The following is a 17,561-nucleotide window of genomic DNA, read 5'->3' as shown; positions in this document are numbered from 1 at the left end:
AGATGATGTTGAATCTGACGAAGCACCTGCACCACCGAAGCCAACGAAGCCGAAGAAGCCTAAAGCTTCAAAGTCTGCCTCAGCACCAAAAATCTTACAGGCGAAGCCACTGGCTACTGCACCTCCTGAAGACAGTGTGCAGTCTGAAGATCTATCACGTATCTCCAAGACTGAGATGAGAAAGAGTACTGATCAGGCACTGACTGCTGCTGCTATTCTGCGCAATGACGCCATTGATCTGTCCAGCAATGAAGATCTTGCAGATGACGCTCTTGAGCAGCTGATCAAGAGCAAGGAAGAAGCAAAGATCTTCAATGATTTGCCTCTCTTTGATGTGGCAATCATCCATAACTTCATTGATGAGTGGTTTGACACGCCCAACCTCAGCTTTGAAGAACTGCAACTTCCAATTGGCCTCAGTGTCGCCTTCACTGGCGCCATTGCTTCTGAGCTAGCTCTAGCTCAGCGCATCGTTGAACTGAAGCAAAAGATCGACTATGAGAAAGCTCAGTTCAAGAAGCACATGGCCAAGCTCAGCGTGCAAGATGTGAAAAACTTCAAGATTATGCTGCACGAGCTCAAGGAAGCCTTTCTCAAGAAGCGTGAAGAAGCTAAAGGTTCTCGTGAGCGCATGAAGAGCCTGGCTGACAAGTGTGTGCAAGCCTACAATGAGGCTGAGAAGCGCAAGGCTCTTGGTCGTCCTGGCATCGACCCAAGAATGACTGCAAAGAAGAAGAAGCCATCAACGGACCAATCTGCACCTTCAAGGCGGGAAGAGCCACGCATAGTCTTTCCAAGCAGCATGACTGGCTCGAAGCCAAAGGTTCGGTCAACCACTTCAGAACTGAAGAATACAAGGACTACCGAGGCTGAAGCCAGAAAGAGGAAAAACCCTGATGCTTCTGATGTCGCTCCCTCCAAGAAGAAGCGTAGAACCAAGAAAGATCGGGCTGCTCCCACAGAGCCCCTTGTTGTAGAACCCATCTCTATTGCTCGCCCTGATTCCTCACATCAAGAATGACGGATAGTAGTTCATGAGCCTGCTTCCACAGAGGCTCCTGAAGCTGAAGACATTCCAGCAGTTGACCTCACCGCTGCTGAAGACATTGGTCACCATGACAATGTTGAAGATGATGAAGTCCTTCCTCAGATCGAGAACCAACTGGTATCATCGCCTGTGCTCACGCACAGCGAACTCATCAGTATTGGTCGTCCTCTGACGCCAACTGCTCAGGATGCATCGTGGGCTGATCACCCACAGAGACAAGACACTCCAAGCTCTCCCCAACCGCAAGCTACCCCAACAGTGCAAGATGATGATGACTATTAGGCCCAACACACTCCATCTCCACAAGCGTCGCCCGTATTACGCAAGCTTCACAAAGGATCAAGGCCCCAAGTCACTCCCACAATGCATGTGTCTGAATCTGAAGCCAAAATGGCTAAAGATGTTCTGGCTGCATCAGCCGATGAAGAAGAAGCCCCAAGAGTTGCTACACCCCCGTCTCACCAAGATGTTGTTCTCGAGGAGAACGTGACCGACCCTCCAGCTTCTGAAGTGGAGGTTGAGAATCGTGAGGCTGCCACCACTAACACCACTAAAGCCAATGACGTGGTCATGGCTGAAGACACTATGGAGCCTGCACCTAACACTGTGCCAGAGGCCAATGAAGCCAATGATGCACCTGCAACAGATGTGTAGCCTGACGCCTCTGTTGATGTCACTGCTCCTGTTCCGCCACCAAGGCCACACACTATCGAGCAAGCATTCAACTATGGCCAACTTATCACTGTTAAATGGCCTTTTCTGACTCCTCCGCCTGCTGCTGGTCCTCAGTTTGACTATCACGTTGAGCACAGGCCTCAGGTTCAGAAGCCAATGCCAAGGTTGCCCAGGTTTCCAGGTACTGCATCTGCACCCGGATCTTTTAATATCAATGGTTTCAAGGCACACAACACCTTCTTCAATAGCGCCAAGAACCCCTACACCAAGGCAAGAATATCTTCTGATCGGTTCTGGAGCTATCAGCAGCGCAGTTATTACTCATGCATTCTGTACAATCAAGGTCGCATTTTCCCACATATGCGTCTTGACACTGAAGCCATAACTGGTCTGCCTTGTTTGGAAGAAGCTCTGGATTGCTTCAGAGAGTCTGGATTGTTGTCGTTCGTCACTGACAAGGAGCACTGGAACGAAGAATTGCTGCTCCAATTCTATGCCACTCTTCATATTCGTGGCTACAACAGAGATCCGAAGACTTGGGTCCTTCAGTGGATGACAGGCAATGTTCATCACGAAGCCAAAGCCTTTGATATCATTGAGCTCACTGGTCTGCCCACTCCAGGAGATCTTTATGAACCTGGTTGTCAGCTTCACAGTGCAGCTATGGAGAGCATTTTTCACAAGTCCGAACCAAACATGAGTCAGATGCTTAGCATGATGAAGCCTTTGCCTCCAGATGCTGCATATCCTAAGGAGTTCTTTGTTGAAGACCTTGAGTATCTGCCACGCACTATCTATCACATTATAAGGCGAACTCTCTGGCCCATCAAAGGACATTCTCCACATGCAAAGCTGGAAGGTGCAATGAAGACTTTGGTCTTCCATATTCTTCACGGCAAATGCTTCAATGCACAAGATTTCTTCATCCGCCAACTTGCTGCATCCGAATCTGATCTCTTTGGCTTGAAGTTTTACGCTCCATGGATTATGCGGCTGATCAAACTACACTCAGCAGTCACCTATCAGCCCTCTGCTCGCAATCATCGGATCTTTATGCCAGACGTCGATATGTCAGTTGAAGCCATCTATCCAGAGCCTGCCAAGGAGCCCCTTAGTCTTCAGAATGCTGATAAGCAAAGTTTCTCACAACACATTGACGGAGATCCAGCAGTCGCTCGTGTTTATCCTCTGGCTGGTACTACACGTGCACCTCATCGTGCCCTCACTGAAGCCACTGAAAGCACCATTGCCCAACGGCCCAAGAAGCGATCTCGTGTTCTCAATGACCGAGAACTTCTGGTTGCCCTTCATCAGAAACAGGATAAGCATCATGACTGGCTGAAGCGCCAAATGCAAAGCCTCTTGGTGGACGTAAACAGGATTCGCAACCTTGCCACCAAGAATGCCTTTGTTGCCCATGAAACCTGTCGGCGTACATGGAAAGGGCTGACGCTTATGTGTTCTGAAGATGATCTTCAAGAGGATGGCTTCTCTGAACGCTTCAAGTTTGACTCAACACCTCCAAGAAGGACTGTGCTGCGACGAACTCCGTCTCTTGAAGACTCTGAGTTCTCCTCCTCTGCTGCAACAGTGAATGCATGTGTCATCAATGATGAAGACGATGCTACTTCACCACCTTCAGCACGAATCAACACTGCACCGAGTTCGTCTGCACCGCCAACCAACACCGAAGACCCTGCTGCTTCACCAACTCCTCACGGGACGAGTAGGTGCTCTATGTCTTCAAACCTTTTTGGTCCTTACTGACAAAAGGGGAGAAGCATATGAGTTTGATAGTCTTCAAGCGGGTTCATATGGGCGGTAGTTTTATATTTTGCCTAGTGTTTACAACTCTCGCGTCTTGATACATTTGGTTCTTTGAGTTGTAACACTCAAACTCGATGGTCGTCTGCTACTTATTTGCTATTCTGTGATGCGATGATAAATTCCGCATGTGCGACGATAAATTCCGCACTTAGATCATTTTGCAGACGTCCATTTTCATTATGCATATCATCATCTTGTCACGTCATATCTTGCATAATGAATTGTCATCATAAGTTGAAGAGGATCTCCACAAGTACAACCTGCCATGTGCATTTGCATTCCAAAAGCAAATTACTTATATGCACATCTTCAGGGGGAGCCCTTGCAACTTATGAAGACAATCCCCTATCCTTTACAATTTCACATATTATATTCCCCGTTGAAAACTTCAACTAGTTTGTCATCAATCACCAAAAAGGGGGAGATTGTAAGTGCATCTAGTGCCACCCCTAGTTGGTTTTGGAGTATTGACGACAAACCTAGTTGAGGGACTAATGTGTTTGTGAGAATAGCAGGATAACACAGGTAGAAGTCCCTCATTGATTCGGTTTTCCTACCAGAGATGACCCCTAAAAATGTATGAAGACATTGAAGTCAGAGGTGGTATGTGAAGACATTCACATTGAAGACTATGATAAGAGAAGACACGCCTGAAGACTATGGAGCGTGAAGACATAGCAGTTTTGTCATTCTGTGTTTTTCTTTGTTGAGTCATAGGAACCACCGTACTGTTAAGTGGGGTCCAAGAGAACCAGTCAGAATGACTGAAGTGATGCTTAACCAAAATCCTATGTCTTCGAGTGAAGACTATGAGAGCAAATCTTGTCCAGAGTTGGATAAGTCAGCTTTGCTTGTAGTCCAAGTAAAGTTGCGTGTGTGTTTGAAATCTGACCGTTGGAACACGTGTCAGTTCCTTAGTGACCAAGGGTCATTTCGGACAAATCAGGTCGGGTTGCCAAGGGGCTATAAATAGCCCACCCCCTACAACCATAAACGGTTGGCTGCTCAGAGTTAGAGTACGGCTTTTGTCGTTTGAGAGCAACCCACCTCGAAGCCTTTGAGAGAGAATTCCTTGCGAGGATAAAGCCCTAAACACCCAGAGCCAAAGAGTGTTAGGCATCACTTAAGTCTTCCTGTCTGTGTGATTTGAAGACTTATTACACTTGAGGACTGTGAATCCTCCAGCCGGTTAGGCGTCGCATTCTGAGCATCCAAGAGTCATTGTGGATCGCCGGTGAACGAAGTTTGTGAAGGTTTGGAAGTCTACCTTGAAGACTTACCAGAGTGATTGGGCGAGGACTGGGTGTCCTTAGCTCAAGGGGAATAAGGTGAAGACGAGGTCTTCTGAGTTGAATCTCAGCCTCCCTAACCAGACGTACAGTTGTCACAGCAACTGGAACTGGTCCAACAAATCATTGTCTTCAACGAGTCACTGGTTTCATCCTTCTCTTCCCTTTACTTACTGTTGGTCCTTGTGAAGTCATTGTATGATTGCATTATCTTTTGTCTTCACTGAGTGACTGCTTGTTCTGATTGGCTTCACAATATCTTCCTACCTGATCTTTACTGCCTAGCTGCTATTAGTCATTGTGCTTTCACTTCATTGAATACTTGACTATGGTTTGCCTAGTGTAGTCTACCTTCCGCTGCATGGTAATAGGTTTATTTCTATCGTTTGTCTTCGAAACTTCCATGTTTTGAAGACTTTCATAAAAATCGCCTATTCACCCCCCCTCTAGTCGATCACTAGCACTTTCAGGAACCAATATGAGGATTCAGGTTCCGCTATTGGTTATTGACCGGAGATAAGTCTCGGTCATGTCTACATAGTTCTCGAACCCGCAGGGTCCGCACGCTTAACATTCGGTGACGATCGGTATTGTGAGTTTATGTGTTTTGATGTACCGAAGGTAGTTCGGAGTCCCGGATATGATCACGGACATGACGAGGAGTATCGAAATGGTCGAGAAATAAAGATTAATATATTGGACGGCTATGTTCGGACACGGAAGTGTTCCGGGAGGTTTCGGATAAAACCGGATTGCCGGAGGGTTACCGAACCCCGCCGGGAAATTATTGGGCCCTTAGTGGGCATTAGGGGAGAGGGAGGGCAGTAGCCAGGAGGTGCCCCCCAAGGGAGTCCGAATTGGACTAGGGGAGGGGGCGCGGCCCCTCTTTCCCTCTCCCTCCCCCTCTTCTTCCTTCCCCCTCCTATTAGGACTAGGAAAGGAGGAATCCTACTCCTACTATGAGGAGGATTTCTCCCCCCTTGGCGCGCCCTCTAGGGCCGACCGGCCTCCTCCTCCCCTCCTTTATATACGGGGGAGGGGGGCACCCCATAGACACACAAGTTGATTGTTTAGCTGTGTGCGGTGCCCCCCTTCACAAATTTCCACCTCGGTCATATCGTTGTAGAGCTTAGGCGAAGCCCTGCGTCGGTAACTTCATCATCACCGTCATTACGCTATCGTGTTGACGAAACTCTCCCTCGACCTCAGCTGGATCTAGAGTTCGTGGGACGTCACCGAGCTGAACGTATGCAGATCACGAAGGTGCTGTACCTTCGGTGCTAGGATCGGTTGGAACATGAAGACGTACGACTACATCAACCATGTTGTCATAACGCTTCCGCTTACGGTCTACAAGGGCACGTGGACAACACTCTCCCCTCTCGTTGCTATGCATCACTTAGATGGATCTTGCGTGTGCGTAGGGATTTTTTTGAAATTACTGCGTTCCCTAACACGATTGACCCGACCAAAACACATGGGCACTTCGGGCGACACCTTTGTTATCCTCGGAATAAGTGAGGAATTCTTGTAAAAAAAGAATAAGTGAGGAACAACTCCATGGGTTGGTATACTCTAGAGTCACAGATGCACCTTCAACACATCAGAATTCACGTCCGTTTGGCTCGAAACAGACAGAAAATGTGGCCCACACTACTGTGGGATTGCCTAGCAGTGATGGGTGGGAAAGGCCCAGCTGTGGCGGGCAAGGCTCTTAGGGCCGCTCGCCAATGAGAGACCTCCTATGTGCCGCTTACTGCGGCAAAGAGACGTAGTTTCGCACAGGAGTCAGGTCAACTTGGCCGGCCCATTCGCTATCCTTGGCGGATTGAAAAATCACAAAACGAAAAAGGGCGCGCTAACTAGAAATCGAACCCGCGACCTACTAAAGTTGCCTGCGATGTGCAACCACTACAAAAAGAGAGCTACTCTAGAAGAATTGCAGCGCGAGTATTAAAAGAACTATAGACAGCCGCGCAAAATTAAAACAAGTTCGCCAAATTCCTTTTAAAAATAAAATTTTTGGGCAAGGGATTGAACTTTTGAATAAGTTTGCAAAAACGGGAACAATTTTTGAAGTTGTAGAACATTTTTATATTTGTGAACAAAATTTTGAAATAGGAACATTTGTTTTTTGAAATTTCCATACATTTTTTAATTTATGAAGTAAATTTAAACATGTGAACATTTTTTTTGAATTTCCGAACAATTTTTTAAAAATGGAAACTTTTTGTAAAACAAATAACTTTTGGCTTGTGAACCTTTTTTAAAAAGGTGAACATTTTTTGAATTACCGAACATTTTTTTAAAACAAAGCGAACAAATTTTGAAATTTATGAATAAAATTTGAGAACAGGAACACTTTCTATAAGAATGAACAAAGTTTGTAAAATGCGAACATTTTTTGAAAAAGAAAAAGAAACAAAAAATAAAGAACAAATTTTAAAATGCGATTATTTTTTAAAACTTTGAACATTTTTTGAAATTGAAAAAGAAAAAGAAACAAAGAAAGAACATTTTCTCAAATTGAAATTAAAAGATAAACAAAGAGAAAAAAGAAACAAAAAATAAAGAACAAATTTTAGAATGGAGAATCTTTTTGAAAATTTGAAACAACTTTGGAAATACAAACATTTTTTGAATACATGAACCTTTTTTTCAAAACAAGAATATTTTAACTTTGAACATTTTTGTGAAAAATGAACATTTTTCAAATGCCAACAAAATTTGAATATTTTGAAAAATTATTAAACATTTACAAATTATGAAAAATGAAAAAGCAAAGAAAAAGGAAAAATAAAGTAAAGAAACAGAAAAAACGTTAAAATATTAAAAATAAAAATTGAAAAAACAGAAAAGGAAAAGGAAAAGGTAGAGAAGAAAAAATAAACAGGAAAATAAAAAAAATTAAAAAAACAGAAAAAGGTGTTAGGAAGCTTCTAGAAGGTTCTTGAAACTGAAAAAGCGGCTGGGAACAAGCTACAAGGTTCCTAAAACCGGAATTGTCGAAACGTTTTACCGGCCGGCCCACACCCGAATGCTCGATCGATCTCCTTGTGCGTCGCCTCGACATTTTGTCGCAACGAGCGGCAAATAGGATATTCCTGCCAATGACCTCCCGCATCTGCTATCATGGCATCAGTGGTGGGCGGGCGCCCGTCACTGGCGGGCATATTTTAGTGGCAAGCAGTCTTGGCGCCCGCCACTAGCAGTGGTCTAGGCCTATAGATGAATTGCTGTCGCGACAACGTTTTTTGCTGCCGTGGCAGCATTTTATGACTCATCAGCTTATTCAATAACACTTTCATATAGCTTTATTATACGACTCATCAGCTTAATTTCACGGTAATTAATACATCTCTGAATATCCCCCTTGTTAGTGAAGATTGGTACTAAGGGCCTGTTATGAAGTCCTCCAGCTTCGCGCTCCGTAAACTCCAGATGTGAAGTTGAGCCAAACGTTTTCGACGTGAGAAGCTAGCTTCAAGAAGTTGTGACGACCCGTAGTGTTGTTTTGGTGGAGTTTGAGAAGCTGAGAAAACGATGCTCCACGGAATCTTCTAAAACGCGGAGTGCATTGAAATTACAAGGTGTGCCACCGCCAAGTGAAGGAAAACGGTTCGTTTAACATCTCTCCTCCCTTCTTTCATCGTCAAAATAGCCTTGTTCTTGTTCCTCGAACAGAAAACGGTCACTCCTACCTTTTTGGGCTGCCAGCCTGCCTCCAAGCCGGCCCAATATGCTACAAGACAGCCCAACAACCGCTGCCAGCCCAAAGTTGCGAGAGAGAAGCTGATTCGGTTGTTGAACGAATCGGGATCGCTAGATGGAGTGAGAAGCCAGGCTGAGAAGCTGAATATTCGGAGTTGGGAGAGTTGAGAGAGGTTCATAACAGGCCCTAAGGGTGTGTTTGGATCGGAGCCTACACCAGCCTAGTCAAAAAATGGTCGTTGACTAGGGCGCGCGCAACCTGTTTGCTTCCTGACCAATATTTTGGCTCGCCACGGCTCATGCAGTTTCACTAGTTCATTTTGCGCCAATGAATTGGCAAGTCACCGGCGGCTGAAAGGTGCGCCAAAATATTGGCGTGCCTGCGGATTGGTAGGGCTGACAGGGGCAACATCCAAACGCATCTCAATATCCCCGTCTCCATTCTTCTCGTATGTTATTTCCCCGGAAAATGAGGTTCAAAAGTTGGTTAGCCAAACTGTCGCCATGTCCTCGAGGCCTCAGACAAACTCGCCACGGCCCATCGCCTTGTCTGCTTTCATCCCTTTAAAAAACCTATTTGACCTCAGACTCTTGGATTCACGGCACAAAACGCCTGCTGGTATCATCAAATGAGTCGTCTAGTTCAATGGTAGAACTATTTTTTTCCCGTTGAATAGCTTGTTGAAATACTCTTGCCATCTATGCTTAATCTCCTCGTCCTTTGACAGGAGTTGGTCTGCTTCGTTCTTAATGCATTTGACTTGGTCAACATTCCTCGTCTTCCTTTCTCGGATCTTGACCATCTTATAGATATCACTTTCGCGGGCAAAGATCCAGTGCCTTGCCCACAGCAAGGCACGACGTAACTGGCGGCCAGCCAGCCATTGGATCAGGGGGGCAGCTCAGATCGAATATTGTAGCGTAGAACACTGTTGATGGGGTACTATACCGCAAATCACTATAGGTAGGGTACCGTAGATCGAATACTGTAGAACTGCGACCGTTCACGCAGATCTGGCCGTCGATCCTGAATCGAACGGTGTGGAGAGGGGGGCAGTCACCGGACTGTTCATCGGTGCCTTGCTCACATAAAGGCGCTGGATCTCATTTCCACTTTCGCCTTCCCTCATATCTGACCACTGGTAGAGGTTTCTCAAACGCCTGGCCCCTTCTCCACTGATAGCTCGCTTTACGGCCTTCTTCGTCATCTTGTATATCTTTCGCAAGGAAAGAAAATATAGTGCTGTCATGTTTTAGATGGCCAAAGAAAATATAGTGCTGTCATGTTTTAGATGGCCACGTACCGCGTGAAAGGAGGCTAGCCGGGGACAGGGGTCGATGGCAGAGAGCGCACAGAGCCGAGCCATGTTGACCAGGCGAGGCCCCATGCACAGCCTCATGCACAGCCCCATGCGTCTCACGGACGTAGATCTGGGTACCTGGCCTTGCCCGTACCGTAATCTCGTGACACATCCATACGCGCGTGTACGGTGCGAGCTTCTACCCGGCATGCGCGCCGGGATTCCTTGTACGGTGAGAGCGCGCCCGGCCCGGCGCTACACATGCTAGGTTCAGGCGGGCCATGCATGGACGCGGTCTCGGGCGTGCCCTGCATAGAGCCCGACGAGCCAAGAGGCGTCGCCGTGGCACACCGCACTGCACGTGAAGCGCGCTTTCGCTACGGGCCACGGCGTTGAAGCCGCCGTGGGTGCGGCCGGAGTGGCATGCAACGCGTCGTCGGTGCTTCCCCAGCCTCTCCTGCCATGTCCAGGGAACGGAACGGAGGCATTTATTTAAGGAAAACCTCCAGGGTGCAGCCTGCAGCAAGCAACCATGGCCGAAGCGTCGTCGGTCTTGCCAGCAGTTTTAGGCCTCCTTTGCTAGGAATTTCATAAAAATTCTAGAGGATAGGATTTTTATAATTTTTTTTCCTTTAGAGCCCTTTGGTTCATAGGAATGGATTTCTATTCCTATATAGATTGGTTCCTATCCTTCACATTTCATAGGAAAATAAAATAGAGCTTAGACTCAATGAATTTTTTTTATGTCAGCCAAATAACATCTTGTTTCTTATTCCTATTCATAGAATTTGAAATACATGTCATCTTATTTCTTATAAGATTTTTATTTTTATGATAATCCTATCCTATGAACCAAAAAAGCCTTACAGTTCCGGTTAGTATTGCATCCCCGTCAAAGTTCCGGAGCACCAGCGAAGCTGTCAGCGGTGGAGTGTCCCGTACATGTAGCCAGTCGCTGCTACTGACACCGACAGCCGACGTCAAACGGCAGCGTCGCGTCCCTTCGCTTCTCTCTACTCAAAGAACCTGCGCGAGCTCCATACCACTCTTGCCTCTATCCGCAGCACTCATTCGAACACAAAACAACACCAGACAGCCACGGAGGAAGAAAGGCGCACTCCAGAGATGACCGAGCGAAGGCAGGAGCACTCGCCGCCGTCCAAGATCCCCCGCCTCTCCGGCGCCGACGACGATGACGGTAGGGAAGGGTGTGTCCTACTTTTCCCCGTCTGCCTCAGGCAAGTAAGTGATTCATTCATTAGTCTTTGACGTGCGTTGCTTGGATTAATAGGCGCAGGGACGGTGACCATGGCGGCGCCGTCGCCGCTGGTTCTTGGGCTGGGTCTCGGCGTAGGCGGCAGCAGCAGTGACAGCGGACGCGGCGACGCGGAGGCCTCTGCGGCGACGCGGCCGTCGGCGCTGACGTTCATGCAGCGGCAGGAGCTGGAGCACCAGGTGCTCATCTACCGCTACTTCGCCGCCAACGCTCCCGTGCCCGTGCACCTCGTGCTCCCCATCTGGAAGAGCGTCGCCGCTTCCTCCTCCGCCCCGCAGAGGTTTCCATCCCGTACGTGCCGCGCCCTCTCCTTGTACTAGTTTCTTCCACTTCGTCCCCGGCGTTTCGGGCTTACTGTCTACTGTTTGTTTTGGATTGATTGGTTGGTCATCGCCGATGTTGATCGTTTGATGTGCGCAGTGGCGGGGCTGGGGAGCATGTGCTACGACCACAGGAGCAGCATGGAGCCGGAGCCGGACCGGTGCCGGCGCACGGACGGCAAGAAGTGGCGGTGCTCGCGCGGCGTGGTGCCGGGGCACAAGTACTGCGAGCGCCACGTCCACCGCGGCCGCAGCCGTGCAAGAAAGCCTGTGGAAGCCGCGGCGGCCACATCAGCCGTCCCGATCCGCGCGATGCACGCCGCCGACGCGCAGGGCGCCACCAGTGCGCACGCGGCGCCACCGCAGCGCCTCGGCTTCTCCTCCCCCGCCGGCGTCTACCTGGCGCACGGCACCGCCCGTGCCACCTGACCTGACGCCGGCATTTTCTTCAGTTAGCTACAGATGTTTTGCTTTGCTTGTTTGTACTAATCTGTAGCGGGAAATCTCCGAGGATTATGCTGTACTGGTACTGGTAATTTTTTAGTTTCGCCTTGACCACGCCTCGGTGTTGCCGACTCGTCAAAGTTGGATGGCATGCGTAGGGGGGGGTTCGTGCTGCCCTGTTTACTCTGTCTGTGCAGTGACACACTGACATGTCTGATGCCGCAGGCGAGTTGTTTTTCATTTGTTGAGGTGGGAGACGCGCCTGGGTGCGGGGGTATGGGCGGGGCCCCGGCTAGTGTTTTCTGGGGCTGAGGGCCATGCTGAACGACCGGTCAGATGCTGGGGCGCAGACGCTGGGCCCTCGACCCGTCCGTGGTGCAGAGTGGCCCGGCAGAAGACCAGCTCGCCGCAGCGACAAATACTCGAAAGAAACTGGAGCATCCTGATGCTAGTCAAAAATGGTTAAGTTTCCTAGCTAAAGATATCTGTTGTTATTTGATGGATCATATCATTAGGAAAATGATGTGATGAATAAGATTTATCCTTTAGCTTAGCATGTCAATCGTTACGTTTTACTGCTATTGTTGTCTTCATGTGAAATACATATTCCTTCAACTATGAGATTATGCAACTTTCGGATATTTGAGGAATACCTTGTGTGCTATTGATGTCTACTACACAAATTTATTCTTGTAGACTCGTGTTGAGCCTTCAAGCGCAGATTTTTGTAGGGCATTAACAATTTTTCCTCAAATGCATGACCTAAGGTTTATCAATCCGTGGAAAGTGTAGGATGAAATGGCCTCTCTCAAACAACCCGCCAACCAAATACAAGAAATTTCTTATGTCCCCAACACATCCGATACAATGGCAAATTGTATAGGTGCACTAGTTCGACGAAGAGATGATGATAAAAGTGTAATATTGATGATAAAAATATATTTTTATAATCTGAATAAATAAAAATAGCAAGGGAGCAAATAATAAACGGGCACAAAACGGTATTGCAATGCTTGAAAATAAGGCCTAGGATCCGTACTTTCAGTAATGCAACCTCTCAACGGTGCTAATATAATTGGATCATATAACCGTCCCTCGGCATGCAACGAAGAATCACTCCAAAGTTCCTATCTAGCGGAGAATATAAGACAGAATTGTTTGTAGGGTACGAAACCACCTCAAAGCTATTTTTTCCGATCAATCTATCCTAGAGTTCATACTAAAATAACACGAAGCTATTCTTTCCGATTGATCTAACCAAGAGTTCGTACTAAAATAACACCAAAGAAAATTCAGATTTATAATATTCAATCCAACACAAAGAACTTCAAAAAGTGCCCCAAGATTTCTACCGGAGAAATAAAGACAAGAACGTGCATCAAACCCTATGCATAGATTACCCCAATGTCACCTCGGGAGTCCGCGAGTTGAGTGCCAAAACAAATATCAACTGAATCAATATGATACCCCATTGTCACCACGAGTATTCAATTGCAAGATATATATCAAGTGTTCTCAAATCCATAAAAGTATTCAATCTGATAACCATGGAATCTCAAAGGGAAAAACTCAATTCATCATAACAAGGTAGAGAGGGGAAAACACCATATGATCCGACTATATTAACAAAGCCCGCGATACATCAAGATCGTAACATCTCAAGAACAAGAGAGAGAGAAAGAGAGATAACGAGAGAGAGAGAGAGAGAGATTAAACACATAGGTACTGGTACAAACCCTCAGCCCCGAGGGTGGACTACTCCCTCCTCGTCGTGGTGGCCTCGGGGATGATGAAGATGGCCACCAAAGATGATTTTCCCCTCCGACAGGGTGCCGGAAAGGGTTTAGATTGGTTTTCGGTGGCTATAGAGCCTTGCAACGGCGGGACTTCTAATCTAGGCTAACCCCGAGGGTTTCTGGATTTTTTGAAAATTTATAGGGTAAAGAGGGGGTGCGGGAGGCCACCGAGATGGGCACAATCCACCTGGGCGCGCCTGGGCCCCCAGGTGTGCCCTGGTGGGTTGTGCCCCCCTCAGGCACCCCCAAGGTGCTACTCTGGCCTATCCTGGGTGTTTTGGTCCATAAAAAATCTCCAAAAAGTTTTGCAGTGTTTGGACTCCGTTTGATATTGATTTCCCGTGATGTAAAAAAAACAAGCAAAAAACAGCAACTGGCACTGGGCATTGGGTCAATAGGTTAATCCCAAAAATGATATAAAGTTGCTATAAAATGATTGTAAAACATCCAAGAATGATAATATAATGGCATGAATACTTCATAAATTATAGATATGTTGGAGACGTATCAGCTATCAGATGTGACAACGTAACTGGGTGATTATAAAGATACTCCACAGGTATCTCTAAAGGTGTTTGTTGGGTTGGCATAGGTCGAGATTAGGATTTGTCACTCCGAGTATCAAAGAGGTATCTCTGGGCCCTCTCGGTAATGCACATCATAATAATCTTGCAAGCAATATGACTAATGAGTTAGTTGCGGGATGATGTATTAGGGAACGAGTAAAGAGAATTATCGATAACGAGATTGAACTAGGTATGAAGATACCGACGATCGAATCTCGGGCAAGTAACATACCGATGACAAAGGGAATAACATATGTTGTCATTACAGTACGACCGATAAAGATCTTCGTAGAATATGTGGGAACCAATATGAGCATCCAGGTTCCGCTGTTAGTTATTGACCGGAGAGGTGTATCGGTCATGTCTACATAGTTCTCGAACCCATAGGGTCCGCACGCTTAACGTTCGATGACGATTTTGTATTATATGAGTTATGTGATTTGGTGACCGAATGCTGTTCGGAGTCCCGGATGAGATCACAGACATGACGAGGTAAAGATTCATATATAGGACGACAGTATTCGGACACCAGAAGTATTCCGGGGATACCGGGTACGTATCGGGTCACCGGAAGGGGTTCCGGGCAACCCCCGGCAAACTATATGGGCCTAATGGGCCAAGAAAGGGACAGACTAGCCCTTAGGGGCTGGTGCGCCCTCCTATAGGCCGAAATAGGAGGAATAGGAAAGGAGGGAAGGGAGAAGGAAAGTGGAGGATTCGACCTCCCCCTTTCCTTCCCCTCCCCCCTCTCGGGTCCCGAACTGTGCGTCTAGGATCGATGGTAACAGGAGATGGGGGACACGATGTTTACCCAGGTTCGGGCCCTCTCTATGGAGGTAATACCCTACTTCCTGCTTGATTGATCTTGGTGAATATGAGTGTTACAAGAGTTGATCTACCACAAGATCGTAATGGCTAAACCCTAGAAGTCTAGCCTATGAATATGGTAATGAGTATATGTGGTGGCCTTTCCGGACTATCCCCTTCGGTTTATATAGACACCAAGGGGATCTAGGGTTTACATGGAGTCGGTTACATAAGAAGGAATCTTCGGTCGCCAAGCTTGCCTTCCACGGCAAGTAGAGTCCAATCCGGACACGATGCAGTCTTCGGCCTTCATGTCTTCACAACCCATCAGTCCAGCCCAAAGGATAACAGGCCGGACGCCCGAGGACCCCTTAGTCCAGGACTCCCTCAGTAGCCCCTGAACCTGGCTTTCAATGACGAGGAGTCCGATGCGCTGATTGTCTTCGGCATTGTAAGGCGGGTTCCCCTTTCTACGAACTCCAAGATAGTCTTCGGATGCAATGATAGTATCCTGACCTGTTACGCACGCCATACACAACCGCAGAGAGAATGTAGTATTTGCATGAATCTAATCTGTTGACAACTTTTTTCCAACACGACATCACGTCTGTCCGGTTATAATTTCAAACCGTTTTTCTTCTGCGATTCCACGCTTCGAGACGCGGTTGCTATTGGCACGTCTTGTCGAAACAGAGATCGTGCCCCCCTTATTGCGGGATTCTCATCAATGCGGGCATGGGTAACTCAATCGTGTCGTTTATACAGCCCTAGGGAACAAGCAAATCCTAAGGCGAGTGAGGAGGCGTTTTAATATTTGCTGCCTTTATAAGGGGATAAAGATTCCCTCTTCCTCTCCTCACGCTCTCTCTTTGTCTCCGCCTTTCCGATCTCAAGTTCCAACGCCCAAGTTCTCATCTCCTTTTCACACAAGCAACCATGTCCGGATCTGGTGGTCAGGGCAAGTGGATGGTCTCCTCCGTCAAGGAGGAGGACATTACTAAGCTCCGGGCGGCCGGATATTTGGCGAAGGAGATCGCCCATCGTCTGCCAGCCGAGGGACAAGTCGTCCCCATGCTGGAGCCCACAGAGAGGGTAGTATTCATCCCCCATTTCTTCCGCGGGCTAGGGTTTCCACTCCACCCTTTCGTCCATGGGCTGATGTACTACTACGGGATAGATTTCCATGATCTATCCCCGAATTCCTTCCTCAACATCTCGGTGTTTATCGTCGTGTGCGAGGCCTTCCTCCGCATCCATCCCCACTTCGGACTATGGCTCAAAGTCTTCAACGTGAAGCCGAAGGTGGTGGATGGCCAGCACGCGGAGTGCGGAGGGGCCATGGTGAGCAAGCTATCCAACGTCTCCTGGCCCAAAGGCACCTTTGTGGAGACAATAAAGGAATGTCAGAAGCAGTGGTTCTACATTATAGAACCTCGCGGTACCACATGGGTCGCAGCTGCCGAATTCCGCTCCAGTGCTCCCATGCGACTCACCTCCTGGGTCGAGAAGAGTCCGGACTGGTGTTCTCCTAACGAGCTGATAGCGCTGCAGACGCACGTTCAAAGCATGGTGACCAAGGACGTTAAGCTCGTTGACATTATCCAGGTGATGCTAATCCGCCGGATTCTTCCGTGCCAGCGCCGAAGCCGCCCTTTATGGGAGTTCAATTCGAAGAAGCACCAGACCCTGAAAAGGCTCTTCGATACTTCTCACGAAGGGGCCTGGAAGTTGCTCTTTAAAGGCAACGAGAAGCCACTAGCCACGGACTCAGACTGTGGTCACAATTGTAACCGCCCCGCCAGCGAGGTATGTTACTTTTGACGTATTCCCAACTTAAATGTTTCGAGGATGATGTTTCAGATCTTAGTATTGCTCTCTCAGGACTGGGTGGAGAGGGCGAAGCGGATCCAGTGTCCGGCTCCGATGCCCGAAGAACCAGTCATCCCGCGCTTGGCGAAGATGCTGGTACCGGCGCCATATATGGCGCCGGAGAAGAAAGCCAAGGGGGCCAAGAGTGGCCTTGGCCCCCGTCGCAAGGGCACTTCGGACACGATGTCCGAAGACAACGGGGCCCATTCCTCTGTCCCTAAGGACAACGACGAGGAAGAGGAGGAGGAGGAGGAGGAGGAAAACAACCCTCCTCCCGAGGAGAAGAAGAAGAGGGTGGCCTCGGCACATTTGGAGGCGAAAGCGCCCAAAAAGGGGAAAGGCGCCCCAGCGGTCGACACCACGTGGGACGTTGACAGTAGCCCGGAATGTCGCCCCTGTACTAGGCCCCAGACAGCATCATAAGTGACATGGCTTATTTATGCGCACATCCAACCCTTTCCTTTTATTATTCTAACATGGTTAATCCACACTATTGCAGTCCGGCCCATGACCTCATCCAGCGATCCTCATCTGGAGGCTCATTGGCTCCGTCCGAGATGGCGAGCATGTCGCCACCGCCTGCTTACTCCCCCGGGGCTAGGGACGACACCGAAGTGTTATCCCGGAGGACC

The 17,561-nt window shown here is 48.1% G+C and overlaps 1 protein-coding gene across 1 annotated transcript; it reads left to right on the top strand.

Moving 5' to 3' along the window:
- Nucleotides 1-10,819: 10,819 nt before the first annotated feature.
- On the top strand, nt 10,820-12,509 carry LOC123185812 (growth-regulating factor 12). Its single transcript, XM_044597639.1, has 3 exons — nt 10,820-11,049; nt 11,143-11,418; nt 11,548-12,509. Exons 1-3 carry the CDS (start codon nt 10,977-10,979, stop codon nt 11,874-11,876), a joined length of 678 nt encoding a protein of 225 aa, XP_044453574.1. The 5' UTR covers nt 10,820-10,976; the 3' UTR covers nt 11,877-12,509.
- Nucleotides 12,510-17,561: the final 5,052 nt, after the last annotated feature.

Source organism: Triticum aestivum, chromosome 2A, assembly GCF_018294505.1.
Source record: "Triticum aestivum cultivar Chinese Spring chromosome 2A, IWGSC CS RefSeq v2.1, whole genome shotgun sequence".
NCBI lineage: Eukaryota > Viridiplantae > Streptophyta > Magnoliopsida > Poales > Poaceae > Triticum > Triticum aestivum.
The sequence above is the reverse complement of the archived record's forward strand: the minus strand, read 5'-3'. Positions and strand labels throughout refer to the sequence as shown.